The sequence below is a fragment of the Passer montanus genome, unplaced genomic scaffold, assembly GCF_014805655.1.
Source record: "Passer montanus isolate IOZ18808 unplaced genomic scaffold, ASM1480565v1 scaffold138, whole genome shotgun sequence".
Classification (NCBI taxonomy): Eukaryota; Metazoa; Chordata; class Aves; order Passeriformes; family Passeridae; genus Passer; species Passer montanus.
Window position 1 is genome coordinate 11,867 of NW_024360719.1, and position 27,392 is coordinate 39,258.

Sequence of the window (27,392 nt, forward strand, 5' to 3'; positions counted from 1 at the left end):
GCACGGCAGGGCAGGAGCCGGGGGTGCGGGGAGGCACCGGGGAGGTACCAGGGAGGTACCAGGGAGGTACCAGGGCGGTACCAGGGCAGGTACCAGAGCGGGTGCCAGGGCAGGTACCGGGGGTTCGGGGCGGTACCAGGGCGGTACCAGGGCAGGTGCCGGGGGTTCGGGGAGGTACCAGGGCGGTACCAGGGCGGTGCCAGGGCGGTACCAGGGCGGGTGCCAGGGCGGTGCCAGGGCGGTACCAGGCAGGTACCAGGGCGGGTGCCAGGGCAGGTGCCGGGGGTTCGGGGCGGTGCCAGGGCGGTACCAGGGCGGTACCGGGGCGGGTGCCGGGGGTGCGGCCGGAGGTTCCTGAGCGGGCGCCGCTCCCGCGGGCAGCAGGGGGCGCTGGCAGCCAGGACGGCGCGCGCAGGGCGGGCCGCGGCCGGGGTGAGGTCACTCTTTGTGGCGGCGGCTCCAAGATGGCGCCGGTGCTGGCGGAGAAGAAGCTGCTGGGGCCGGACGGGCCCGGCGGGGCCGAGCTGCCCGGCGAGGAGGACGAGGGGCAGAACCTCTGGTGAGTGCCTGCGGCCGCCCGGGCCCGGCACGGCGGTGCGAGCCCGGGCTCCGCCGGGCTGGAGCGAAGCGAGGCGAGGGCTCTCGGCCGGTCGGGGCCGCGCTCGGGCCCCGCGGGCGGCGGCGGCGGGGCCGGCGGGTAGCTCCGGCGGGTGCGTGAAGGGAACCCCACGGGCGCAGGGACCGGAGTGCGGGGGTGAGGCAGAGCGGGGGAGCGGGGCCGGACCGCGGCTCTGCGGGACGTCCGCGGCTCCGGCTCCGGCAAAGGCGAGCTCATGTGTTTTCGGCTTTTATTTCTAAAGAACGCTTTAAACAAAATACCTATCGTGGCAGAAAGGCGTATATCGAATATGCAGCAATCGATTATGATGACAGTTAGTTGAAAAGTAATGTTCTGCAGTATTACGGCCTCTTAAAAGGGAGGAGAACCTTAAATGTCCCTGCCTATGGTTTAGGAATCATAAAAGCTCCTCCTGCTCGTGGTGGTTCAGGGTGCAGTTGGCCTGTGGCTGTGGGAGCCCCGCTGGTGCGCAGCCCGCGTGTGCCCGGTGCGGATGTGCTGAGCTCATGGTGCTGTCGCTGCCCGCTCGCTCCGCGCGGTAACGCGGCCGCTCTGCTGCTTCCCCAGGTCCTCCATCCTCAGCGAAGTCTCCACACGGTCCAGATCGAAACTGCCATCGGGCAAGAATATTCTTGTTTTTGGTAAGTAGCACACACGACCACTTGGGTGTTGGTTTGTTGCTTTTTTATTTGTGGAAACAAAGTGTATTTCAAACAGCGATTGGTGCAAACTGACACATGGCTTTGTTATAGTTGGGTTATGTAATTTGATCTGTGGTCTTGTCTTGTGCTTGTAGATTTACTTTCTCTTTGTTTTCCACTGTTAGATTTATAGCCTATTTTAAGTAACAGCAGAGAATAAGATATTCTTCATTCTTTGCTCCGGTATAAGCCACTGGATTTAGCTGAAATACTTGAAAGAGAACAGCAAAGAGCTGTAATTCAGAAGTGTACAAGGATGCTTCTCATTAATTAAGCAAGTTGTGAAAAAATATTTTCTATGGAGTCAAATGTAATTCTGAAGGTGGTTTTTTTTCCTCTACAAACTTACTGGCAGGTGATGATGGTTCAGGCAAAACCACACTCATGGCTAAAATACAGGGAGCAGAGCATGGCAAGAAAGGAAGAGGACTGGAATACTTGTATCTGAATATTCATGATGAAGACAGAGATGGTAAGTTCGTTTCAAGTGCAATCTCTTTAATTAAGTAGCTGCCATGCTGTTTTAATAATTGTGGTTTGGTGAGTATGTTCTGGGCTACGCCCCAGTAGCTGCTTCAGCGTGGTGCTGGGAGTTGTGGGTGCTGGGTGTCCATTTCTGTGGACGGGAAGGTTTCACAGTCGATGTCTGTTCTCCCTTCTGCCCCTCTGAGAGCCTGACCTGTGCCTGGAGCAGGGCAGCTCTGGAGATGCTTCTGGGCTAGGGGAGGTGCCTTTGCTGATGGTGACTTTGTAGCAGCTGCAGTGGCTTTGCTGTGGCTACTTTGTGACTGGAGAAGAGAGGGATACTCCATGAGAATTTCATGCTCAGCATGGATCTCTGGGCGCAGGGTGTTGCTCACAGGGGGTGTGTGTGGAATTTTGGTTAGCTGTAACAGGTGTTTTGCTTTACTTGTTTGAGTGAGGAACAGAACTTAAAGTCAGAATTAGTGTTTCCTTTTCTCATGCTGGAGCTGATCTCTTTGCTCTTTGCCCCTTGTCTTTTTGTTGCTGCTGCTGATCTCTTGTCGCTACTGTGTGGAGGGAGATTATGCCAAGAGAACATTCAAAAGCAGGCCTTGTGATCAGATTACTTGTATTTTTGGGAAGGTTCGGGACAGGAAGAGATGGGGAGTGAGTTTTTTATCCTTGCTCCTAAATGTGCCTCTGTTGATCTCATTTTGGGCAAGCTGCTAGACCTCCTTGGGTTGGTTTGTCTTTAAAAATGGGGAATGTAAGCCTTCCTATTCATGACTTCCTTCAGAGCTCAGAAGAGGGAAGTGGTGGTGGTGGTGGTTCATCCCTGTTTCTGGGAACAGTCAGACTAGGAAGATCCTATAATGGTATTTTGAAACTGGAGATGCACTGAAGGCCTGCAGGAGTGATTAAGTGCCATATGTGACTGGTTGTTATGGAGATTGGGCCTGCACTCACGTGGCAGGAAGCTGCCTTTGGATACTAAGTTAGGCACAATGAAAGGATGAGTACATTCCTATATCTTCCAGGGGCCTCCTTGCAGTTCCCAAAAATCTTTTGGGCTGTAATTTTAAGTGCTTCTTCAGGTTCTGGGTGTAAGTGCTTTTCCACTATGCACAATCTGCTTTAGTTCAGCATAAACACTTCAGGGGGGGAAAAGCCCCTATGATATCAGGAGGGCTGAGGCAGCCTGTGTCATTAGGCCTCTCGAAGCTTCAAAGGAGATGCTGTTACAAGCAGAAAAATGTTTGCTGTGCTGTTTTTCCTGGTGTTATCTATCAAACCTCAAATATATCACTACTCTGGAAATATTTTGGGGCTATTCCTGAGTGGCTGAAAGTGATAAGTATTTGAAGTGATTAGGAGAAGTCTGTCATAAGAACTCAGGCAGCACTAACAGGAAAAAAGAGATCTTTTTGACTCACTGCAGGCTCAGCTGGCCAATTCAGGTCTTCATGCATCCTCTAATGTGTGTGTTAGGAGCTAATAATACATGCCTTTTTCCTTTCTGTCTCATTAGTGTCATCCAAAAGCAAAATAAATAGCAAAGTGGGTCAGGACCTCCCAGCAGGCAGAGATAACACTCTTTCTTCTCTAGGACAGGTTTGGATTTGGTTTTTAAACTCTCTGTGCTTCAGATGAATGTATGCTCATATCCAGATTGGGGAACAAAGGCTTTATAATTGACCCACAATTCTGGAAGCCATAAAGAACCTCAGGGTAGGCATTCAGGAGCAGTTGAGTGGTTCTGAGAGTCTCTGCTCTTTATTAGACTCCAGTGTAGCCAAGACCAGATCACAAGGTTTTCCAGGGGTGCCAGGTCAACACTGGCAACTGAAACTCTGCAGTGGAGTGAGATGATCTCAGTTTCTTTCCCAGGTGATAGAAGATTTATTTGCTCTCTTGGTCTTATTCTTCTTCGTTTCAGATAAGTTTACTCTGTCCAGGAGAAATCTTTTCCTTATAATGCCGAGTCATTCATTATCTACTTCTCACTTCCCCTTGGAAACCTTAAGGAAAATCTCTGTTGTTTCCTATGTTGTGGTCTTCCCTCCCCATTCCTCTTCAAGGGATGTTTGAACATGGCTGCTCCTACATCTAATCTAGAATTTTTTTGGATTGCTGAGTACAATCTTGATTTACAGTTACTTTCCCCCTTAAGATCAGCTCAGGAATTAAATTGTTCTTTTCAGTTTGTAGGAAAGTCCAGGAAGCATGTCTGCCTTGCTGTGGCTCTCTGCCTGTGGCTCACAGAGGTACCCATGGACTGTGTGGTTTTCCACATCCCCTGCTGGTTTCTTGGCAGCTGGAGGCACATGGGCACTGTGCTCTGTCCAGCTGCTCCAGTTCTGCCAGGTGTCACTGCTCATGTGGGCTTTGCTTCCCAGGGCTCAGGATACTTAGATTCTGACTGCTGCTGAATCTCTGCCTGAACTGGGGAAAAGATACCTTTTTATTTTAAAGTTATATTTTATCACTATCCCAAATGCCGCCTAGGCCAAGGCATTTGCTCAGAAAGAGGTTTGGAGAGATCTGAGAAGCAATCCTGGGAGAGAGAGGATTCTCCTAAATCCCCAGCTATGTTATCCTTAGAGCATATGGCTGCTCCTGCATACATGACACCATAGTTCATCTGGATGAAAGCATTTATAGCACTGCCTGCAAACTTAGCTTTGAATTTTAACTGATTTTGGAGCTCAGGCCCCAGAGTCCTCCATTAGTGGAATTTCTCAGGGAGTGTGGCAAATTTCAGTTTTTTGCTTGTCTTTATGATGAGCAGGTGTTTTTTGTCTCTACTGGTTAGTCTGCTTTTGAGCACTGAGAATCTGAATTCATAGGAGGTAGAAGAGAAGCTGTGCACAATTTTCCTAAAGGATCTGTGTTTCCAGAGTAGCTTTCAGAGTCCCCTGCAGGGCCAGGGCAGAGTTACAGTGGGGATGTGGAGCAGAACAGGCAGCCAGACTGCGTGGCCTGCTCTGTGCTGTGTGTGTCAGCTGGAGCCACAAGCACCAAGGCACATTTCTCATCTGTCAGATTGCAGATGCACCTTGCCTGTGCCCAGTGTGCAGGGAAGAGGAGCCACTCTGGGGTTGCGTTCTTACTTGTAACAAAACAAAACAGTCTTGTGTTTTGCCTCAGATTTGGACTGGCCTCAGCCATATCATATGCATATTCCAGCTGAACTGGTTGTTCCAGATTGAGCCAAGTCTTGGTGCTGCACTAGTTTCTAATGAGAAAATTGGTTTTGGTTTTGTTTTTTTTTTGTCAACACCTTTAAAGTGGTTCTCTTGAAAGTTTTCTTTTTTGCTTCTCTTCACAACTTGAGCAAGGGATATTGAATTGCCACTGATATCTTTTGAATAGATGCAGATGTAGTTGCAGTTCACAGAATCAACCATGTGCAATAAAATTCATCAAAGCTGGAAAATCTTTTTCAGGACTAAAGGGATAATGGAATATTGACAGGATTTAGAGATGGGATTTTAGCAGCTTTTGTAATAGCCTGTGATAAGTAGCTCCTGCTTTTCCAACAGGACCTGGTAATTGTTTGCTCTGTTTTTGTATGTTGTGTCATGGCCAGTAAAGAAGGTCCCATTTAACATTCATGACTAAGTAAGAGCTTGATGTGGTGCTGACGAAGCTGAATTTACCACCAAGTTCTTGCCAAATTGTGAGCACCCATGCTGTATTTTTAGTGTGTTTTATGTTTTAGCAAATGTAAATCACAAGACATTCCTCTGTCCTGTTAGAAAGGAGCAAAACCTTTCCTTTCATACAATGTTGGGGTGTTTTTTTTTGCTAGAGTACATTTTAATGTGAGTGGAAGGGTTGCAGGCTTCCTAGCAGATTGATTTTGAGTGGTAGTTCCAGCTGCATTCTAGTTCTACCTGTATTCTAGTTCCAGTCTGCATTCCACATGTTAAGCAAAAATTAAGTCCTTAAGGGGAGCAAAGGTGCATAGCAAACAAAACAATTTGAACCTTAGATATTGGCTTTAAAACATTACTTAGAAGCAGTGAATTTGGATATTATCAATTTTTCTTACTTGCCAAGGTGTGAAAGTCTTCTGCAGGGAGTTCCCTACACGAGAATCCATCAGTGCTGAGGAGAGCTGTAAACTTGCATAAAGTATGGATAGATTTGCATTAGGTTTTCAAAACTTCCATTCATGCTCCAAGGAGACAGTTATACATACACACAGTCCCTGTCTATTAATAACCTTTAGCTCATAGAAGGCTCACGGGGTTTTTATTTACTGGGAGGCTGCTGCTTTAGGGCATGTACACAGGATGTTTCTAGGATGCAGAGAGTCCTGCACAGATATTTCATTTACTGTTGTGTAATAGCAAGCATGTAAGTGTGTTCACATTGTGTCCTACCTTGCTCTCTGTTTTCCAGACTTTTCCTAGACCTTCCCTCTGTCCTCAGAGGTCTTTGGGAGCTCTAGAGTCAGACCTGCATTGCTGTGGGAATCCCTGTGATGCCAGTGATTGGTGTCCTGGAGCAGGGTGAGGTAGGGGAACAGGGCTGGGTGTGCACAGGTGCATTTCTGAGCTCCACAGGGCTTACCCTCACTGATCACCGGGGAGTGAATCGAGGGGTGCAGCTGGCAGTGAGAGGAGCTGTAAGTTCACAGTGTGGCTGCTGGCCTGTTTGTGTCATGGCTGATGTTGGAATGTCTTAGGACAGCCCAACAGAACTTTACAACAAATGCTAAACATAGGCTGCCACATAGAGCACCTTGATGAGGTGTCTGAAACTGGGCTGCTCAGTAATTTTGTCCAAGGCCTGATTAAACAGGTAGGATGTATATATCGATCATCTTTTCTTCTTCCAGATTTCTTAGCCAAGCTTTTTCCTTTTTCTGCAGTCAGGATGGGTGGATTCCTTCCCAAAATAAAGTCATGATAGCCATAGTAACTGGATTTATTTTGTGAAGCTGAAAGATTCAGGACACAGAACTACAGTGAGACAGGGTAATTATGAAGCTCAGTGGCTGCTTTGAAAATCTGGGCTGTGCAGTGGCTGGTTTGCAGATCTCTGTGTTTCAGAAGTGACATGTTGTGTACGTAGTGCAAGAGAGACTCGCTGATCCCTCTGGATAGCTGTAGTAAAATAGGGAATACTTAGGGAGGGGTACTAGGAAGAGTCTAGAAGATAGAAACAATGGAGTTGTTCCTCTTCAGCAGGAAGTTCTGAGGATAATGTTCTCTCTCTCCTTCTCTCTCTCTCCTCTCTCTCCTCCACTCCCTTTTTTTTAATTTGGAAGACTTGGTTATTCATGGTACCTGATACATCATTTTCAGAGGAGACTTCTTTTTCAGTTCTTATGCTCTTGCCAAGAGTTCATTTTTGGGGTAAAATGCCTGTATCTAACCCAGCTGATCCCCCTCTGCCTTGCATTCTAACGATATATCCTGCCACTATCAAAAACACTTGTGGAAGAAGCACAAAAGCTGCCATACCAGGTCATTTCCCCAGTGCTCATTTGGTCAGGAGTCTGCAGAAGGAGCTGGTGTTAAGTCAGTGTGAGTTAAAAGCAGGTGGCACAACCTTGTTGGGAAGGTGGGAAGTTCATCCTGTATTTGCTCCTCCCACTCCTGTGCTAGAAACTTAAGCTGCTTATTGCTGGTATCTTGTTTGCAGCTTATTTCTGCTGGGAAGTTTCTTGAGTGTGTGAAACCAGCTTATGTGTCTGGGAGACACCGAGGGCAGCGTTCATCCCCTGCTGGGCTGGGGCAGGGCCACCCCTTTGGGCCTGCACTTACACATCCACTGTGTTTTGGGTTCACTGTGAGTGTTTCTAGTGCAGGAATAGTGTGCAGTGATTAAAAATTGTCCTGACAGCTGTCCTGAGTAAAAGCTCAAGAACAGAAATTATTTTTTTAAGGAAAATGAAACCCAGAAATGAAAGCATTTCTGACTAATACAGGCATTTACACAGGAACCTGTCTTATAAACAAGCAGGCAAAGTGTGCTGGTAGCTGGGCCTGCTCCTTCCACTGACACTGGTGCTCTCACCTGGTCGCTCCCAGCCTGGCAAAGCAAACCCTGGCATCTGCTGGCTTCCCACTGTGCCTTTTCCTTTCAGATCACACTCGCTGCAACGTCTGGATCCTGGATGGAGACTTGTACCACAAAGGGCTCCTGAAATTCGCTGTTTCTGCTGAATCCCTGCAAGACACCATCGTGGTCTTTGTTGCAGATATGTCTAGACCTTGGACTGTTATGGAGTCTTTACAGAAATGGGCCAGCGTCTTGCAAGAACACATTGATAAGATGAAAATTCCTCCAGAAGAGATGAGGCACATGGAGCAGAAGTGTAAGTCTTTGTGCCTCCATACATTGCTGTTGGTTTTTTAATTGCTCCCACAACATTTGATGGATTTCTTTGGGTCAGTGTTTTGAGAATGGTTTGGATAAAAATTACTTTTAGGTTGTGATTGCAGCACTAATTCAAATATACTGTGTTAGGCTTTAAAACAACTCTTCCAGTTTTGCTGTGCTGACAAAACATCAGGTGAATTATTGGTCTACATCCTGGGCAATAATGAGATTTTGATAATTTGATTTTTAAAAAGGATAATTAAAAAAATAACTCAATAAAATGACAGATTCAGTTTTTAAAAGATGGTGACAAAATTCAGTGATTAATTGAGCTGTCTGCTTTGCTGTGATATCTCAGCCACATCCCATTCCCATACTGTGCTTGTCTTACAGAAAATCTCTCTGCCTTTGTTTTTCTGGTGGCTCAAAACTGGTTCTGGTTTCCGTGAAGCTGGTGCAGCTAATTGTGTCTCACTATAGCCATTCCTACCCTGTGACTTTAGGAATGTTGTATAAATTAACCTTCTTTCCTGGCATATCCATGGCAGGATGGAATCTAGCACTGGCAGGCAGTCATTGTTGCAGTATTGGATCCTGCAGTGCTTTCCTAAAGTACTGTTGAATGTTTCTTGAGATTTTTCTTTCTGTTTTCATATTGAATTACTCCAAAATAAATTTCTTTAGTGGAAAAGACCTTAGCAACTTCCAGTCCTTTGAGATGAAGTAGATTCACACTGATCCTTTGTGCTTGCTGCTTTTGCTCCTTGTGGCTCTCTGTGCTGGAGTGTGGAACCCTTTCAAATATGGTCTGGTAGGTTCCTGATCTATCATAGGGAGCAGTGTGATCTGCTTGACCTGTGAGTACTCAGGTGTATTTGTCTAGCTTATAATCCTTTCTGAATGTTAAATATTATGTTCCCAGAAGCCTTATGCCTACAGCATACCAGCTGCAGTTTAGACTTAAATCTGATTGAAACCCCCCGGGTTTGATCATTAGGTTACATTTAAACAAACAGTAAAATATGAGAGTTTTTAGGGGAAAAAAATGTGTTTCAGAGATTTTTTGGGAATGGGAAATGGAAAGGCAGTTCTAGTATCAAAATACAGCACTTAATCCAATTTGCACGTTTGTGAGACACAGCAAATGTTATGACAATCCAAATAAAGGGCAAGTTTGTGCACTTAAATTTTCCTTTTGAAAAGAGAAGCTTTTCAGCTTTCCCTTCAGAGTACACTCTGTGAAGGAGGTATGGCAAAACTTGAGTGCCCTGTCTGAGGAACTTAGAAGGCTTTCCAATAGTGATATCTTAGATAGAGAATTCTAAATTAAAGTATCATAGAGACTCCTGGTTTGTTCTGAGCTCTCCTGGGGTCAAGGGAAGAGGAGACAGGAGAGAGGCTGAGTTCCCTCATGCCTGGCTCCAGCGCCATCCCCTGGCTCAGCTGTGGCACACAAGGCCCTGATGTCTTCAAATTTCCATCTCCTGTTCTCAGACCTTGTGCAGGACCCTTGTGCCACCTGAGCACATTTCTGGCTTCTTGCAGACTGTCCCTAGGGCCAGCTCTGTGCTCAGAACTTTAGCCATCATGTCCTGTAATTCTCTTAGTAGCCTGTGCTGAGGAAAGGCCCATTGTACTGTGTCAGGGTAATGCACTGGCCAGGGTACTGCACACCAGGGTGCCTGGTGACTGCCTTGGGACTGCTGCCCATCCTAAAGCTACACAGCAAAGCTCTTCTTACTGAAATCCTGCTGCCTGTGCCTCCTGGGGTAGGCTGCCACTTAGAAAATGAAGTCACTGGCTTGCAACAGCCCAAATACGTAAAAACCAGGATAATAAAATTCACAAGGGCAGCTGAAACATTGAAATGGAGTGTAGAGTGATGGGATGTGCTGAATTTAAACCCCCTGCAGCATAAGACCACGTGGATGGATGTGTTTCCTGACTTCTCTGGCAGAGTATTCCCTTACTCCTGCTCCTCCATGCCAAGCTGAATGTCCACAGTGATTTCCCTGGCTGTCACACTCAGCACCAAGACCCCTGGGGAAACACTGCTCAGTCCTGCCCCACTGGCATACACTGGAAGTGCTGCAAGGTTGTTCCTTCTCCATTGCTAAGGTCCTAAGAGTTTCCAGACATGCCTTTGTTAGCTCACCCTTGTCAGTGCAGCTGGACTTTGGACTGCTTGTCTCTGCTGGCAGGGTTTGGGAGGCCTTTCTGCACCCAGCCCTTGCTCCTGTGTTTGCTGGTTGAGATTCCGACTCTTGGCTTGCCTGGCTGGCTGAGAAACTTCCCTTTGGAGTTAAAGAGCTTCCAGAGTGGGCAGCAGGACACATGGAAGCCACAGGCTGCCTTCTTGGGAATGTACCCAGAGCATTGCTTGCCTGCACTCACTCCATCACTGAGCTGCTCTGAGAGTTCCTTGCTGAGAGCTTGGCTAATATGAAGTCAGGTACATAATGTGAACTATGTGCATTTAATTCAGGCTCAATTGTGATCATTCATTATTTGAATAATTATTTCAGGGATGTTGCCTCCCTTTTTAAGATAGCAGAGCAGATAAGGTGGCTGTCAGGAATCAAGAACTGCAGAAAGGAGGTGTACTGGTAAAATGGCAATTATACCAATGACCTCTGGGGTGTTTGAAGCTAAAGAATTGAAACACAATAGCATGTTTTTGCAAATTGTGTACTGTCCTCTTCAAGCTGAATTAGTTTCAGATTGTCTACCCTTTTGCTTTTCTGATGTAACATAGAGCTGAAAGATTTCTTAAGCTAAAAGATGTTTAAAAAATTAGTTTATCCAGGTACCGTTTGTCTAGGAATTCTTTTCACAAGACTAAAATTTTTAATGATCAATGAAGATATGGCACAAAAAAGCTAAAAGTTATTGTGAAACTTGAAAGAGTGTAAATATGGAAAGATTGTCTCAGAAAAATACTCTTGATTTTTCTCATTCTGCTGTTCAGGGCCTTTGGGACGTATCCATTAAGTTGTAGCATTTGCCTGCATTTCCACATTGCAGTCAAAGAGCACTCCAAGCCTGAGAAGATTACTGTTACTGGAACAGCCAAACCTAATCATTGAGAATTGCTGTCTCAGTGCAATGCATGTCCTGAGTGATGCAGCAGTTTTTGGTGGAGTTACCTTGCAGTGCCTCATGTGACCAACAGCAGCAAAACAGTTTGCTGGAACCTCACTTTCATGTGCTGTGTTCAATGCAAAACTCTAAAGAGCCACAAGTTTGGTAGATAAATCAGCACTCTGTAGTGGAGGTATGATTTTAATGGCACATCATCACCTGGTAAGAATTTTTTTAACATAAGGAGCCATTCTGAGTACTCAACCTTAGTGATGGGTGGCAGAATATTACAGATTTCCAAAGGAACTGTTGTTTTTCTGACTTCCTATTTAAATGCGTCATCTTAGGGGTATTTCCTGTTAGAAAACCTTAAATCAAAGTAATTTTCACTACTTCTTAATAAAGAAAAGAGTTCTTTTTCATACCATATAGAAGATGATTCCTCAATTAGAACTGTGGGGAGGAGACAATATTCATAGCTCATAAGAAAAATAAAAGACTATGGGGTGTTTGGACATACGACTTTATATCCATTAAATATGGATACTTTATGTCCATTAAAAGCCTTAGAATGAAGCTCAAGTGAGACATAGCTGTGGGAGATGAGAAAAGGTATGAAAATGCTGTGTGTCAAATAAATGTTTTAACTGCAGTGAGCTGCTTTATTACTTTGTGAGAGTGCAGTTTATTCATCGGGGCATCTGACAGTGCCTGAGGTCCAGGTTCACTTGGATTTCTTAGGACTAAATTCTGAAGGGAATGGGGGTTGAGTGGAAGCCTGGAGTAGTGTTGAAGAGCCTGTTGCTGTCAGGCACTCCCACTGTTCCTGAGCTCAGGGTGCTGTAGTCAGAGGTTCTTGCTCTGGCTGGTACCTTCTGTAACTCCGCAGTTGTTTGTTCAGAGCTGCCCCTGTTGGCCCCAGTGTTGTGTCCCATTGCTCCGTGTCTGGCAGGGGTTAATGCCAGGCCAGGGACATCCCTTGGAATCCACACAGAGCTTACCTCCTCAGCAAACCCTTTCCCTTGGTGCTGCTGCTGGGTCCTGCTGACTCTGGGGAGAGGCGGGGCTGGGAGTTGTGGCTCTCTGGGATTGTGCCCTTCATTCCCATTCAGCAGAAATTAATGAGGATGAAACCATAAGACTTCTGAAATTTCCGCCTTACATTTGCTCTTATTTACATTTCTAAAATTCTTAGAGCATCTAGTGTTTTCTCATGTTGTCAAGTGTTACTCTTTTTGGGAGAGGCCTTTTTTCCCCAAATTTGAAGGGTTTATGCTCAGTAAAGATTATTTTGCTTTGATATGAAAAAAACCCAGGAAAGGAATCCTGTCTGATTGTAATGCTGTGGTAAATTGAGAGCTGTATTGTCAAATAGTCTTTTCTGTGTGATTAAGTCAGAGAGACTCATCTGAACCATTGTGGGAGATGCAGATGCTCTTCTTTGAACTGCTCTAATATACTTGGCCTCAATAGTAAATAGTAATGGGAAAGCTAATAAAGGAAAGAGGTACTTCAGAAGACTCCTTTTCTAGTTAAATGCTTTTGGTGAGATAAACACGTGGAATGTGCAGAATGTGTGTTGGAATTCTGATTTGCTGTTGCCGACTAAGAAACAGTCCTGGAGAAAGCATCCTTTGGAGCACTGCTGTTTCTTCTCCACAAGAAGGCACTGCCTCCCCATGTTAAAAGCAACTACATTTAATTTTCATTTGTTTGTATTTCCTTGCACCCTGGCATATATTGAATTGGTGATTGGAAGTTTTATGGTCTATTTAGTTTGGGGTTTTTAGGCTTTTCTCTGGAATAGAGCTCTCTTCCACAAAAATCACACAATTTTATGTTTCAACTAAACATTGTAGAATGTGCAGCTTTAAACAGAAGAGTTTTCTGACTTGTTCTTCCTTCCATGCACCCATACCATTGCAGGATTGTTTTGAAAAGGTACCACGACTTCTTTTTGCAAGGTTTGTATAAGAAACTTCCCTGAGGTTTTACCACGTCCTAAAGCTCTGGTACAGAGCGTGTTCTGAGCAGCCTCTCTATGCGGCTGGGCTGGAGACTGGTGGCTTTTCCAAGGAGTTTTCCTCACTGTCCCTACAGTCACTCTGCTCCCACTGTTTCTAAAATGAAGGAGCCTTTGTAGGAACAGATCATGGAGTTTGCTTGGCTCTTTCTGTGAGGGTTCCTTATGGCTGAGTGAGGAGGAGGAGAGCCCAGGGCAGTGTGTGCCTGGAGCAGCCACATCCAGGACACAGATTTAGCTGGTCTGTGGCTTTGGTCTTGAATAAAAGACATTAAAGTGTAGATTGCAGCCCGGATTTGATAAAGCATGTGTGGGCTCACAGTGCATTTCCAAAATGGCTGTAATGTTATTCCTTAGGTGCTTCAGTATTGGATAGTATTCAGGATTATTGGAACACTCACTGTTTCCATAAAATTAAAATACTGAAAACATCAAAAGCACCGAGTTTCCTCTGGATGCCACTATAGTTTTGCAGAATACAACTGAGTCTCTTCAGGTAGCCTGCAGATGCCCTTGAGTCTGTGTTTATGCAGGTAGGTTTTATATTTCTAGCATTGGATGCCTGCAACAGAAATGTAGAGTAATTGGAACTAAAGTGATTGTTTGTAAGAAAAAGTGTTTCAAGTTGGTCTTTTCTGTGTACGTGTACATTTTCACCATGCTTTCTTCCACAACAGGTACAAATTGCAGGGTATAGGCCGTGTTGCTAAACCACATTTATGTTTTCTGTTGTCAACTGCCCTATAATGAAATGTTCAGGAATATGTATTTTTGCAGATAATTGTGATTATTTAGAATGGCTCCAGATCCCACTTAATTTAGCTTCCTGTAAGTTTTGGTGGAGGAGTGTTGTGGTGTTGAAAAGGGAAACAAGGCTTAACTTGCATTCAGTTCTCATGTAGTATAAAAATAAAATAAAAAACCCTTGAGATATCTAGTTAGTTGTAGATTAATTATGGTTGAAAAAGAAGTAGTTTCTTTGTCGCAGCCTAAGATTCTCTCTCTTTTAATAGTTATGAAGGAGTTTCAGGAGTATGTAGAACCTGAAGAGGGTTACCAAGGATCACCACAGAGGAGAGGCCCCTCGTCTGGCCAGGAGGATGAACACATTTCCCTTCCCCTCGGAGACAACGTGCTGACTCACAACCTGGGCATTCCTGTGCTCGTGGTGTGCACAAAAGTGAGGCTCTGCTTCTCTTTGCTGTTATGCTGGGTTTCATGACTTCTCTGTTAAAGGCATGATTTCTGCGGACATGCAAAATGAATTCTGGATTAGCAGTGGAGGGATTTGTTCTAAAAGTGAGCTTCTGCCATCAACATCAGTTTTTACTTTGATGGAATAGTAATAACTTTATCAATTATATGTTAATTACTTTAGCATTTGATATATCGGTGCTATTTTAGAACCAGAGACTCAAAGTAAATGTGATGGGAGTGTGTAAGATAAGGGAAGGCGTTTTAAGATACACTGGGATTAAATGCCTGTGTTTTTCTGGTTTGTTTTCCTGCCTGTCCAGTGTGATGCAGTGAGTGTCCTGGAGAAGGAGCACGACTACAGGGAAGAACACTTTGACTTCATTCAGTCACACATCCGCAGATTCTGCTTACAGTGTATCCTTTTCTGTGCTGAGGAAATTGCCTCTAATCTGGAAGCAAGAAGAGATGTTTTCATGTTGAATTGTACATAACATTCATCCAAGAAATTGCTCTGCAAGGTTGCTTGGTATTTAGTTATTTGTTAGGGTACGTGGTAAACATACCTAACCTTAGGTGAGTATGTATATAGTTTGTTTTTTTGAAAATGTTGACAGACGTATAAAATATTTTATAGTTTTTAAATTGTGCATGGGACTTGGACCTTTTGTTCCTTTACAAAGGATTGGCCTTGCATTTTGTGAAGTGTTCTTTCTTGATTTTCCCCTCAGAATTTGCAGTTTCCATGTAAGCCTGAGATCTCATGTGTGTATTAAGTTTTTGACATTTTCCAACTGAAGTAGGATGCAGTTTTCTTGTAAGCCTGGGAGGATGGATAACTTTTGTGTATGTCAAAGAAAAGTGCCATGAGCCTTGCCCTGTTATAGCCCCTCCACCCCTGCATACTAAATGTCTCTAGTTTTGCCTTGAACTACTGTTCAAAGCTAAGTCTAGTACCTATAAATCTATTAACTCCTCTTAATATATATAATCATTCTTAATAGAATTTAGAAACTGTGTATTACCTAATTTTCCTTAACTAGAAGCCCAGATGGGGCTGCCTTGATTTATACATCAGTTAAGGAAGAGAAGAACCTTGACCTGCTGTATAAGTACATTGTACATAAAACCTACGGTTTCCAGTTTACCACGCCGGCCTTAGTGGTAGAGAAGGATGCAGTTTTTATGTGAGTCACTGGGACAAGCAGCATGGGGTCAGAAGGGTTTTTATGTAGCAATGCACTGCATGTAACATGGATATAAAAGTAAATTGAATGGTATATTGTTCAAAAGCTTAGTATGTGGAATCCCAAATCTAAACAGCAACTGAGTGCATATTACTTAGACTGTAACACTCCAGTTTTTGCATTCTTGGAATTTAGCTGAGAAATAGGGATGATCTGTAAGAAAATTGCCTTATTTAAGTAGAGGGCAGTAAGTAAATGTTCTCTGTAGAAGCTGCAGAAAAGGCAAAGCTTTATTCTTTTTACAGACCTGCTGGTTGGGACAATGAGAAGAAAATTGCCATTTTACATGAAAACTTCACAACAGTAAAACCAGAAGATGCATATGAGGACTTCATTGTAAAACCTCCTGTCAGAAAGGTAAAAAGGGGGTATTTCTTCCCCCGAAAAATAAGTACAGTTCACTTGAATGGCTGCTAAGGACTATTAATATTGAAGAACTCCAAATATAAATATAACTTTTTAAAAATATGTGAAATATCATGCTTTAATTTATTAGTTATTTCAAATACTGCAAGCAAACACAGAAACCATTCATCTTATTGAATTAAATAGCTAATTTAGCTATTTTGTAGTCCAGGAATAGCTATTTTACATTTTGCATTTTTGCATGCATGGGGCAGAAACACATTCAGAAAATGGAGAATTCTTTTGTAGGACATTTCCATTTATACTCACATGGCTTTGAGATTGCCATGTGAAGGCAAAGCAAGATCATCTCAGTTTGTTGAAGAGATGCTGATGAGATCAATATCTAAACTTAAAAAGAGGAATGTGGCTACTTACCAAGTGCTGATCTCTGTAGGACAGTGCCAGCATCACTGTTCATCTGCTCCAATATTTTTTATTTTACAGTATTTTTTTATGTTAACTTCTTTAATGATACTATTATTTTAAATGTGAAAGAACAGTTTAAAAAAAAAAGTGAACAGTAGTCTTAAAGATTTGCCTCTCTCTCTTCCCTTTTGATCACCAAAGCATAAAAACCAGTTATGATAATTTCAGTTTTTACTTATAACAACAAAATGTTTTGTTCAACAGTTAGTCCATGATAAAGAGCTGGCAGCAGAAGATGAGCAAGTATTTCTTATGAAGCAGCAGGTAAGAATGGAAAAATAAAAATAAGTCCTTACTATGTAAGATTTCACTTTAATTTCTTGTTATTGCCTTTAGTTTTTCATTTCTCATTTAAATCACCAGGTAGCTGTTTCTCAGCTTTGCAGATTCAGATGTAATTGTGAAGTAAAACTTTATTCTAACAAATGCAAGTAGGAAATATGGTCACTTAACTTGGCAAGTTGAAGGGAAGATATGCTGAAAACAGAAAGAAGGTACATGGAGAAGGGGAAGAGACTTTGTATTTCACCACACAGTCGTATTGATCTGTGAAATAGAAATATTTTTAAAACCTAACATCTGAACATTGCAGTTTCCTTACAGCCAGAGGCTTGAAAGACTTTAATGTGTCAAATTTGGCTATGCTGTAACTTATTTTCTTTATTACTCTGTAGTTTAAAAAATATAGCAATACTTCCCTATCCAGGTGATTATAAATGCCCTGGAAGTTACGGACTGGGGTGTCTGTGGTTCTGGCTTTGAGTTCTGGACTAGCTGTGTGAGACAAAGGCCCAAAGCTTATTTACTCCTTGCAGTCAGTCCTCTAGAGGCAGAGTGGGGAAGTATGGAAATATCAAAGAGGAATCCTGTAAATATCAGAAAAAAGATCAAGTAAATTAATGGTTACTCAGCTTCAGTGTATTTTATTCCTCTGTATTCTTTGAAATATATTTAATATGCTTAATATGTTGTTTTTGCAGTCATTCCTTGCCAAACAGCCGGCAACGCCTACCAGAGCATCAGTAAGTAGATCCAAGGAAAAGAGTAGGAGGTGTTTTGTTTCCCTTTTCAAGGGAAAAGGGAATGATTCTAACCTGCAGAGGTCCATTTTTAAATGTAACCTACATAATCTCCCCAAGCTGCAGAAAGGAAATAAATAATGAGGCAATATTTTAAAATGTTGCTTATGAAATCACTGTGAAACATTGGATTATTGAACTGAAAATTTCCTGCAGTGATTCAGCTTTTCCTATAGTACAGGCACATCCCCAAAATAACTGATGTTTTGGGTGCTTGTTTGTTTTATTTCTCCAGCATGCATCACTACAGTGCCAGTGGAAAGGCTGAAAAAGTATGTGATGTTAAACTTGCTTAATATAATTAATCCTTTGAAATTCTTCTCTGATTTGTGTGATTTGGACTTTTTAAGGAATCTCCTGCAAGAGGCCCTGCAGGATCCCCAAGAACTCAAGGCAGAGCTGGTCCCGCCAATGTACCCAGTGCCTCACCAATCACATCAGTTAAGAAACCAGATCCAAACATTAAAAGTATGAATGAGCATTTTACTGTTCTATCATGTGTTATTTCCCTTAACGTGAATCCTCTTCTGTAGAAAGATTTGGGTATTTATTCACTAATGGTATAGTTAGTTTAGTAACAGAAATGCATTTATGTGATATAACTTTGGATATTTTTTTTTTCTGGTCATTTTTGTGACTTGGAATAGAGTTCTGTTACTACTAAGCAGTCATACAGAGGTCAAATCATCCTAATTTCCTTAAATTGCCTCCATATATTTATTATGCATCAGGTGGATTATTAGGATGGAGACTGCTCTAAACTAAAAACCGTTTTATACTTCATATCACTTATTCTGGAATCCACGGTGAACCCTGTTCCACTAAAGCCCTCTCTGGAATGTCATTTGCTGTAGCAGATGGAGTCACTTGGAAATGAAAGCTTTCCCTGAGATGCAGCTCCATGGTATTGAAGGGTTTTTTTCCCCTCTGGGCATTAAGAAGAAACAACACTACAGGGCCAGTGTTGTTTTTTGTTGTGCACTGTAGGGCCATGTCTCACTTGCAGGGGGTAAAATGCCCTTCTGGATCCTGTCGCATTGCTGAATTGACAAGTTTTGATTTGTTAAGAGCAGTGTGGCATGAAAGGCTGCACTAGGACATCTGTGCAGGTTGTTAATGGGCTTACCAGTCTTTGAATTTCATGTCTGAACTTAATCATCTTGCTTTTGACTTTTACATTTATTAAAAAATAAAAAACGTGAAAATATTTAGATTAAAATTTCATTACATCCCCCCCATCATTCCAGAAAAGCAGGAACGTGCATTCAGCCATATCTGCCTATGCCAAGGTATGCAAAGGACTGGGGTATTCAAAATGAACAAGGACAAACTTTCTCAGAGCTGAGGTTTATTTCCTTGATTGGCAAATGATTTGTATGTATGTGAAAATAAGTTATAATTTACCAGCTCTCAGTGTTCTGTGTAATCTGTATTTGTTTTTTTCTTTAGATAATGCTGCAAGTGAAGGTGTCTTGGCTAGTTTCTTTAACAGTCTCTTGAGCAAAAAGACTGGCTCTCCTGGAAGTCCTGGTGCTGGAGGAGTGCAAAGTACAGCCAAGAAATCAGGTAATGGGCTTGTTATTGTAGCTTGTTTTTAATAGTTTATTTGGCTCCTTGGTCTCTGGGTGTGTCTCTTACACTGGTCAGGAAAGTGACAGACCTTGACAGATGACAGTTCCAAAATGTCTTTAAAAGAAGAGCTAAACTACTGCAACTTCTCAGCTCCAGGGCTTCTGTTAAACTCTGTTAATTCTTCAAGTGAAGTTGGACTGCTGGGATTTCAGTGACAGTTGAGTCTTGATCCTATGCCAAAAGTGCTGATTTATTTTTCACCTTCAGAATTCCTTCTTTTCTTTTCTTGATGCTTCGCTGTTGCAAAGGAGATGCAGTTTTTTGGGTTTGGACTGGAGTTAGCAGTGAAACTATTGAAATCTCCCCAGAGTTCAAGCTGAAATGAATCACTGCTTGTGACAGCTTGAAGTTGTTCACTCATTAATTATTTAGTATTTTATTGCAATCCAGCACAGCTGGTAACCCTGACAAATGGGTGCCTTCTGTGTGTGTGCTGTGACTGCACTGTGGGAGATCCTTGCTGATAAATAATGCAGCAGTTCAGTGAAAATAAAAGAAACCTGTCAGAGTGGTTGGTACCTACCCAGACCTTGGTGGTGCAAAATGCATTGTCCACCTGACAGATGGAATTTACTGCTCTGATTCTTTGACTGTTGCTGTTCAGTACTGGGATTCCCATCACACTGAACGTTCAGGAGCTTTCCTTCCAGAATTCTTTTACTATTAAATTATTGATAGATGCCCTACTTCTGATCACAAGCTTGTGCAATCTCGTGGGTGTTAATGGTGATGCCAAACCCACAGTGCCTCATGCTGAGAGGGGAAGGTAAGGCCCAGACATTCTGAACTGGAAATGAGAAATATCTGCTCCCAGCCACACTGATGGTTCTGTCAGTCAGAGAGCCAAGGCAGCTGGAGTCTGGGTGTTTTTAAATTTCTTTTTAATTGGGAAGGTTTATATATGACATTTCATATTCTACAAGCTCAAAAATGCCTAGGATTTGACTTACAGCAAATCAGGTATGATTTTTCTGTGTTTTGTTTCAGCATGATGAATCCTGTAATTTTGTCTTTATCAAACTTAATTATGAAGATAACAAAATAGATTTGTATTATATATTATTTCCATAATAATATTGTTTCCATGTTATAAAAATGCTGAACTAATTCTGTCATAATCCAGAATGCCCTCTTCAGTTAAACACTGAAAGATGTCCCCTGCTTCATCAAATGCAGCCTCATGTTTTACTCACAAAGTCAAAATAACTTTTATAGAAATAGAACTGGAAATATTTTTAGGTGTTACTTCATCCATGCTTTCTATCTGAAGCAAAGTCAGTTAGGGAGTACCTGGTTAGTGATTAAAAACAAACTCAAAAATAAAAGCTGTAATGTCACCTTTCCAGGAAGCCTATTCCAGTACTTAACTTCTCAGTTACTTTTTTCCCTTGCCCAGTGTTTTTGAATCCCAGTACTCTTGGTCTGGTTTGGGTGGCAGTGGAGCTCAGTGTTTGCAGCAGTGTTTGGGTTTGAAAGCTGTTCCCCTCTGCCTGTGACTTGTGTGTGGCCTGCAAGAACAGATTTGTGTGCGCGCCGTGTTGTTTGGCTGTGACAGTTCTGTCCCCCTGGCACTCTGCTCACCCGTTTGCTTTGTGCTCAGGAAAAGCTGGGGGTGGCAGACAAGGCCCTGCCTGCCCTGAGAAGGGGTGAGCTGATCTGTGCTACACATGTGTTCTGTTCACCTCTCAGGGGGACACAGGGTTGATTTCATCTGTGTGACACTGAGCAGGATTTTTTTTATAACAATTCAGCCAGTTTAATACATTTTCTGCCACCTGGAAGGAGGGTTTCTAGTCTGTATCAAGTTCAGTGTCTCAAAAGCTTGTGTGTTTGCTTGATCATTGTCTTCTATTTTATCATCCTGCACTGCTTTGGTAATTTATGTAAAACTTTTTCCCCAGTCCTATCTTTCCAAATCCTTTGTTGTCTCTTCAGGCCTACATACCTGCTCTCATCAACAGTAGGACAGGGTAGATTGCTGAATAAAATACTGACCAGTGCTATGGATAACTAATGGGTAATTTTACGAATTAAAATTATATTTTTTGCTCCTTCCTTAACTTCCTTGGTTTTGATAGACTAAATTACACAAGTCCTCTTCTGGTCTCCTGCTAGAGGCTGAGCTCTGTTTTCAGAACTAGTTTCTCCATTAGTTGCCATCATTGGCTTATTCTTGTCCTGAACAAGAATGATCAGAATATTGTGCTGAGCTCTGCAGATCCACCTCGTTGTAGTGCCTTTTGCAGCAGTTCTCTTTCTTGGGTGGAAGTGCTTCTCCTGAATGATCTCAAGGTTGGTTTTTCTTGGCTACATTGAGTTGGCAGCTCCTATTCCTTTTCTGGCTTTGGAAGCAGAGCAGTTGGCTTTTGCTCACAGGAGAAGGTGCTTGTTCTTGTCACCTGCTGTGCTCACACCTTACGTGAACAGTGTAAGATTAAACTGTACTGAGAAGGTAAGGGCTCCTCGTGCTGCTCCCTGAAAAGCTCTTGGGTTTGTGAGGTACTTGGTGCTGGTGAGAGCACCTGTTCCTTTGTGGAAGAGTTGAACAGAACATCTTTGAGAAACTATTATTTCCAGCAGCATCCTCTGTGCAAGTAAATGTGCTAAAATTATCCTTGTAAGCATTTCAAATGCCTAAACTGTTTAAGGAGCCTGACGTTTTCAGAAGGTTGATGACAAAAATATTTAGCTTTAAAGAGACCATCTGTTTCTCTCACAGCTAGGAATAGCCTGAGGCTGAAATGTTGAGATTCTGTCCCAGGATGAGAGTGACATTGTGGGTCTCAACAATACTGGTCAGACTCATTGATGGATTGGTTTCTACTGTGACAAATCTTACCTGAGAAAAATCTCTCTTCTGGGCAGTGTTATGTCCATTTTTCCTGCTGTGCAGTGCTTCTTTTTTGTCTTTGTTTCTGGACTCTCTTTGATGTCTAGACCATGATATCTCCAAAAACTTCAATTGGTTATTTCTGTGGTGGATTATCTTTCCACATCTGAACTTCTATAGTCACACAGTTATTTCATTTATATTCATAAGAAGATTCTTGCAAATTCTAAGTCTGCCTTCCTTCTCTATTCCTGTACAGAGATAAAGAACTCAGGTTCCCTGCTCTCACTCTGATCTAGCCAAGGGAATTAATTGTACACAACTGGGGGCATGTAATTGTCCAGAACACATCTTACTGAATGAGGCCATCACTCCTTGACAAATTTGTAGGGAAACTGAAAGCCAGTGTCACTCACATTCATAATTGAGGAGAAACTCTGATTTTCTTAAAAACAGCTCCCTGTATTTCTTCTCCTTTGGAAGGTGCTCCCCATGGTGGTAAAGGGGAGTGTATTCCCCTGCATTGGGAGAGTTTTTCCTGTCCACATGAAGTATTTGCAGGACACTGCTTGGGGTTAGTTTGGAGCCCTAAGGAGTTCATCCAGCATAAAAAACAACGTTTTAGTTTTTTAGATTTGCTCTTAAGTGAGGATTTTGTGTGGCCTTTATTGGTTTAGGCTTTTTAAACTCCCAGGTGCCATGAGTCTGCACGTGTTTTGTATTTTAAGTTCTGTTACAGTACATTAATTAATGTACTAACTCCTAAATTTTGCTTAAATACTCCTCCTTTGAGTAGATGCTGTGTAGAGAGCTGTGGCTTATGCCTAGTGCTTAGGTCCTAGCTTCCTGTTGATTAAAGGTAACCTTTTAACTTGGTTATGTCTTTGTACTTTGGAAAAAAAACACTTGAATCTCTACCAGTCAAATCTTGCCTTCTTAATGTTTTCAGCATGTACCCTGGAAAAAAATCCACCTAATATTTCACACACATTTGAGCTGGAAAACAGATGCTTGTTAAATTCTTTGGCTATGTAAGGAAGCTGTACATGGTTATATAATCTACTTTTTGTCTAAAAATATAGCTTTTTAATCTTAAATGCTTGTATGTTCCATGCATTAGGCTATATTGTTCCAATTTTGGTGATGAATTTGTCTGTGGGTTTATAATTTTCAGAAACACTGAAGTAAGCTGATGGTTCAGTTAGGGAATTGTTAAAAAGTTTTGAGTCTAATATAGAAATGTAAGATATCCCTTTCCATGAAATACTTCAGTGTGTCTGGTTCCAATTGAAGAAGTGCTTTGAAATGCCTGCTTGGAAATATTACATGAGTATGCAATTCCTGTCCCCTTTTTAAGGGAAGCCATGGCTGCAGATATGAGACTTCTTCCTGTTACTTGTTTCATATTCAAATGCAGTGGGTACAAGTGCGACCAAATAAATGGGATTTCTTTTTTAGCAGGTGTCCTACATACCTTGTGCTTAAAAGTTGGGTTTAAATAAAGTCGTTGCTAACAATGCCAATAATAGAATTGTGTATGGTTGATTTTTACAGAAGATTCTAAATACATGTTTTTTTAAGAGTTAATTGCTATAAACATATCACTGGTGGTGTTGTGCTTTTTCCTGTTGTGTAGTTCAGCTTTTCATCTCTTTAAAGTGAATCAAACCTGAGTATCAGTTTTTACACAAAAAATACCCTACATTGTGCCAGGCTCTGTGGCCTTGGGAAGGTGGCAAAATAACGAGAAATAAATAATATATTGCCATCTAAAGGTGATTTATTGAACACGTACACTTCTTGGTTAAAACATTTCATTGAAACCCAATTGCTTTGTGTTCTTTATCTCTCCAGGACAAAAGACAGTTTTGGCAAATGCTCAGGAGGAGCTGGACAGGATCACTCGCAAGCCTGACCCCATGGTAACAGCAAACTCTCCTCCAACAGAGAACGAGGCTTGATGGGCAGAACAATGCAGATGTAAATGACCAAATAACTATGTATAGTGATCTGATAAGACCAGGAATTTTCTGCTATGGCAGATGCTATCAGTTTTCTCTGGGCAGGGGAAATGAGCTTACTACATCATTGCCTTGTCCCAGTAAAAAGTGCACATTCAGGAAGTTTGCATATAAAATCCCTCTGTATAAGATAACCATTTAGAGTTTATATAGGGCAATTCTTTTGGTTTGGAGGTAAAGCAGGTGCAGCTGCATTTCCTGTTGTGAAGAACACAGAGAAGCAAAATGGAGAATTCTCTTAAAAGTACTACTGACTGCACACGAGGCAAGAAAGAGAACTGAAACCCTCTTTCAGAGTTTCTGGAATTGGCTACTTGTATGTTTGCAATGCATTATATTCTTGGAGTGGTGGTGGTGGAACAGCATTAACTGGGGGAAAGAAGCCAAGGTGGGGAATGGAGCCCTAAAAGGGGAAACGGATTTGGGACAGCGAGAAACCAGAATGTTGGATTGACTGGAGAGGAGCAATGTTGTCAAATCCTGTGTTTCACAGGGGGTAAATAGTCACTGTTTTTAAAAGACTACTTTACATTGGAGAATTCCAGGCCAAACACTAAGAACCATGGGAATTTATTCTTGTTATAATCTTGTTTTAGTTTTTAAAGAAGTCTTAAGAGTGTGGATGCCCTTTCTGGTGTAGCTGACAAAGGGAGAAACTAAACTTGTTTAGCTCCAAGTGCCTGGCACAGTATGTGATGTGTCTTTAGAAGGTGCTTGAACTTATTGTGCACTGTAGTACAAACAGTCACTGTTTGGTTTTATTTGAAAAACAGTAGTTTGTCAATTTGTATTTAATTTTAAATCCTGTTTTCTGATAGCTTCTGCCTTTTTTATGCCAAGAGGTTGGCCTATGAAGAATGGTGGGTGACGGATCATTTTCCCATAATGAAATGTGCTACAGAACACTCAGTATTTTTCTTTCTTACTTTTTTGTAACTAAATATTAGCTACCAAGCTAAAATGGATTCCTGCCTTACACCTATGGAGGTTTTTAAAAAAAACTTTCAAGGCCCTAGTTCCAACAACATCTGCTGCTGGTGCAGCCAACTCCAATTCTGAAGATAACCTAAAAAGTATGAATGTGTACACGATGGACATCCTGAAGAATTTGTTTTGTGTTTTCTTTCATGTAGCATTTCATTTGGAAAGATGGGTTGTGGTCCCTATTGCTTTAAGGGAGCCCTGTCCATGGTCACATAAACCCTCATTCTGTACAACAAACACAGCTGCAGTGGTTACTGAAATGGCACTTTGATTTTACACACGGTATGCTTGTTTTACATGGACACACTACCAGAAATTAAAAATACCAAGCATATTCTGTGCTCTTAATTCTGAAGGGAAAAACCACAATTTGAATTATACAGAGTTTACTTTTTATTGATATGAACTTGTTGTACTAAATCTGATGTCTGGATATAACTTCCCTAATATATATTGTTACTTAAAGATACAGAATTAGACTGACCACTAACACAGTGCTGGGTGTTAACCTCAACTCCTATATTACAGCAAGAGGCTGTTCATGTGAGTCTGTCTAGACATCTAGAAAGCTAAGAGTATTTACTTGCCTCTTTGACAAACTATCATGAGTATGTTACTTGTGCCAGTTTTTTTGTTGTTGTTGTTGAAAATATTCTATTTTTATTTTTCTTTTTCTTTTTCTTTTTTTTTTTACTTTTTTAAGAAAACTGATGACCTGAAGTTATACAGTTGTCTAGATAACAGTTAGACTAAGACTGTGGCTGGCTGATGGTGATGTGGATGCACTTTCTGGTGTAATGGGTGCCAGTTGCAAGTTACCACACCAGAAGTAATTACACACTGTCCTCCTGACACTGAGAAGTGAGATTGGAGACTAAACCATCAAAAATTGGACAGGAAAACTGAAGTGTGTGATTGTAATGGCATAGTTTGAAAACCTCAGTCTGAAACTGCCTTTTTTGTCATCTAACCTGATAAGCACTTTTCTAGCAATATGGCTAAAACTTACAATTGAAGTATTTTCCTGATGTATAAAAATGTTGAGTATACTAAAACTGATCAAAACTGTTACTGTGTCATAACTTACCAGCTTTGAAGAAAGACAAAACAGGGATAGATTTCCAGTTTCTAATTGCAAGTGAATGCTCCTAGTTTACTGAAGAGAGGTGTAAGTAATGTAGCATCCTGTGGGTGCCAAAGTCTGCTGGCTTTGGTGAGCTGCACAGTTGTTATTCTGGTGTCTTCAAGCATTGGAACCAAAGGCCAAATGCAAACAGCCTTTACATTTTCAAGTGAAACTTCATTTTATTTGCAGATACACTTGTATGGTAGACTGTTTAAACTATTATATGCCTATATTTATATGCATTATAGTGACTGCATCTACTGTTCATGTTTAAACTAAGAAAACAAAAGATGAAAGCATTCAACTTGAAGCAAATAGAAAACTTTAAAGATTGGCCCTCCATAAAAATGCTGTGGTTATGCTGCTTGATTTTAAGTTTGCACTTTTTTTATTGGCATTTAAAAAAAAAACTGTTTAAACTGAACAGAATTTCGTATTTTATTTAATTTAACTACGTTGAAAGTGACTGCTCTGTACATGTGAACTTAACAATATACATGCTGTAAATGAAAGTTCACTGTCCTGTATACTAAGTTTATTGGTTTTTCTTCCAACTTACAATTAGGACTGCAAATGTATGAAACAAACCTTAGTCCACTTGTATGGCTTTAACCAGGTGCAGTATGCAGTCATGTGGAACCTTGCTTTCTAGTGCTGGCAAAACGAGGACGTCTTTAATTACTGGCTTCAATAAACATGAATCCAGACTGCTTTCTGCTGTGCTTTTGTCTGGGAGATGCCTCCTGGAGCTGTTTGTGTGGGAGCAGGGTGTGGGTGAGCTCTGAGCAGGAGGAGCAGATGGGCTGTGAGCTGTGTCCCTGGGTTAATGACAGCTGCCAGGCAGGGGCTTGGCCCAGCCCCTGCCAGTCCCTGGAGCTGGGAGCTGTGTCCTGTGCCAGTGGAGAAGAGTGTGCTTGTGGCAGCTCACAGCACTGCTGCTTTGGTAAAAAAAAATGTATTTCATGGGGCTGGGGAGACAGCTGTGTGCTTCACCAGCTTCAGATGTATTTTGTGGAATGCTGTTCCCAAGCACAGCACTGATCCTGAATTAGCAGGATTCAAATCCAGGCTATGGGAAGTTAAGGAATGAATTGCTGGAGTGTTGAAAATTCCTCTTCTCTGCCAATAGTCAAGTGTTCTCACTTGGCTGGATGTAAGAAGAGCTTCCCAGTAAACACAGAAGGAGTGGGCATTTAATTAGGATTAAGCTGCTGGTTTTC

General features: G+C 42.1%; 1 protein-coding gene across 1 annotated transcript; it reads left to right on the forward strand.

Annotated features, from left to right (window-relative positions):
• Positions 1–422: 422 nt before the first annotated feature.
• On the forward strand, positions 423–26,880 carry DYNC1LI2 (dynein cytoplasmic 1 light intermediate chain 2). Its single transcript, XM_039699701.1, has 13 exons — positions 423–559; positions 1,187–1,260; positions 1,676–1,792; positions 7,886–8,116; positions 14,239–14,405; positions 14,743–14,836; positions 15,471–15,606; positions 15,912–16,023; positions 16,705–16,764; positions 17,481–17,522; positions 17,930–18,047; positions 19,029–19,145; positions 23,896–26,880. Exons 1-13 carry the CDS (start codon positions 465–467, stop codon positions 24,000–24,002), a joined length of 1,470 nt encoding a protein of 489 aa, XP_039555635.1. The 5' UTR covers positions 423–464; the 3' UTR covers positions 24,003–26,880.
• The last annotated feature ends 512 nt before the right edge of the window (positions 26,881–27,392 follow it).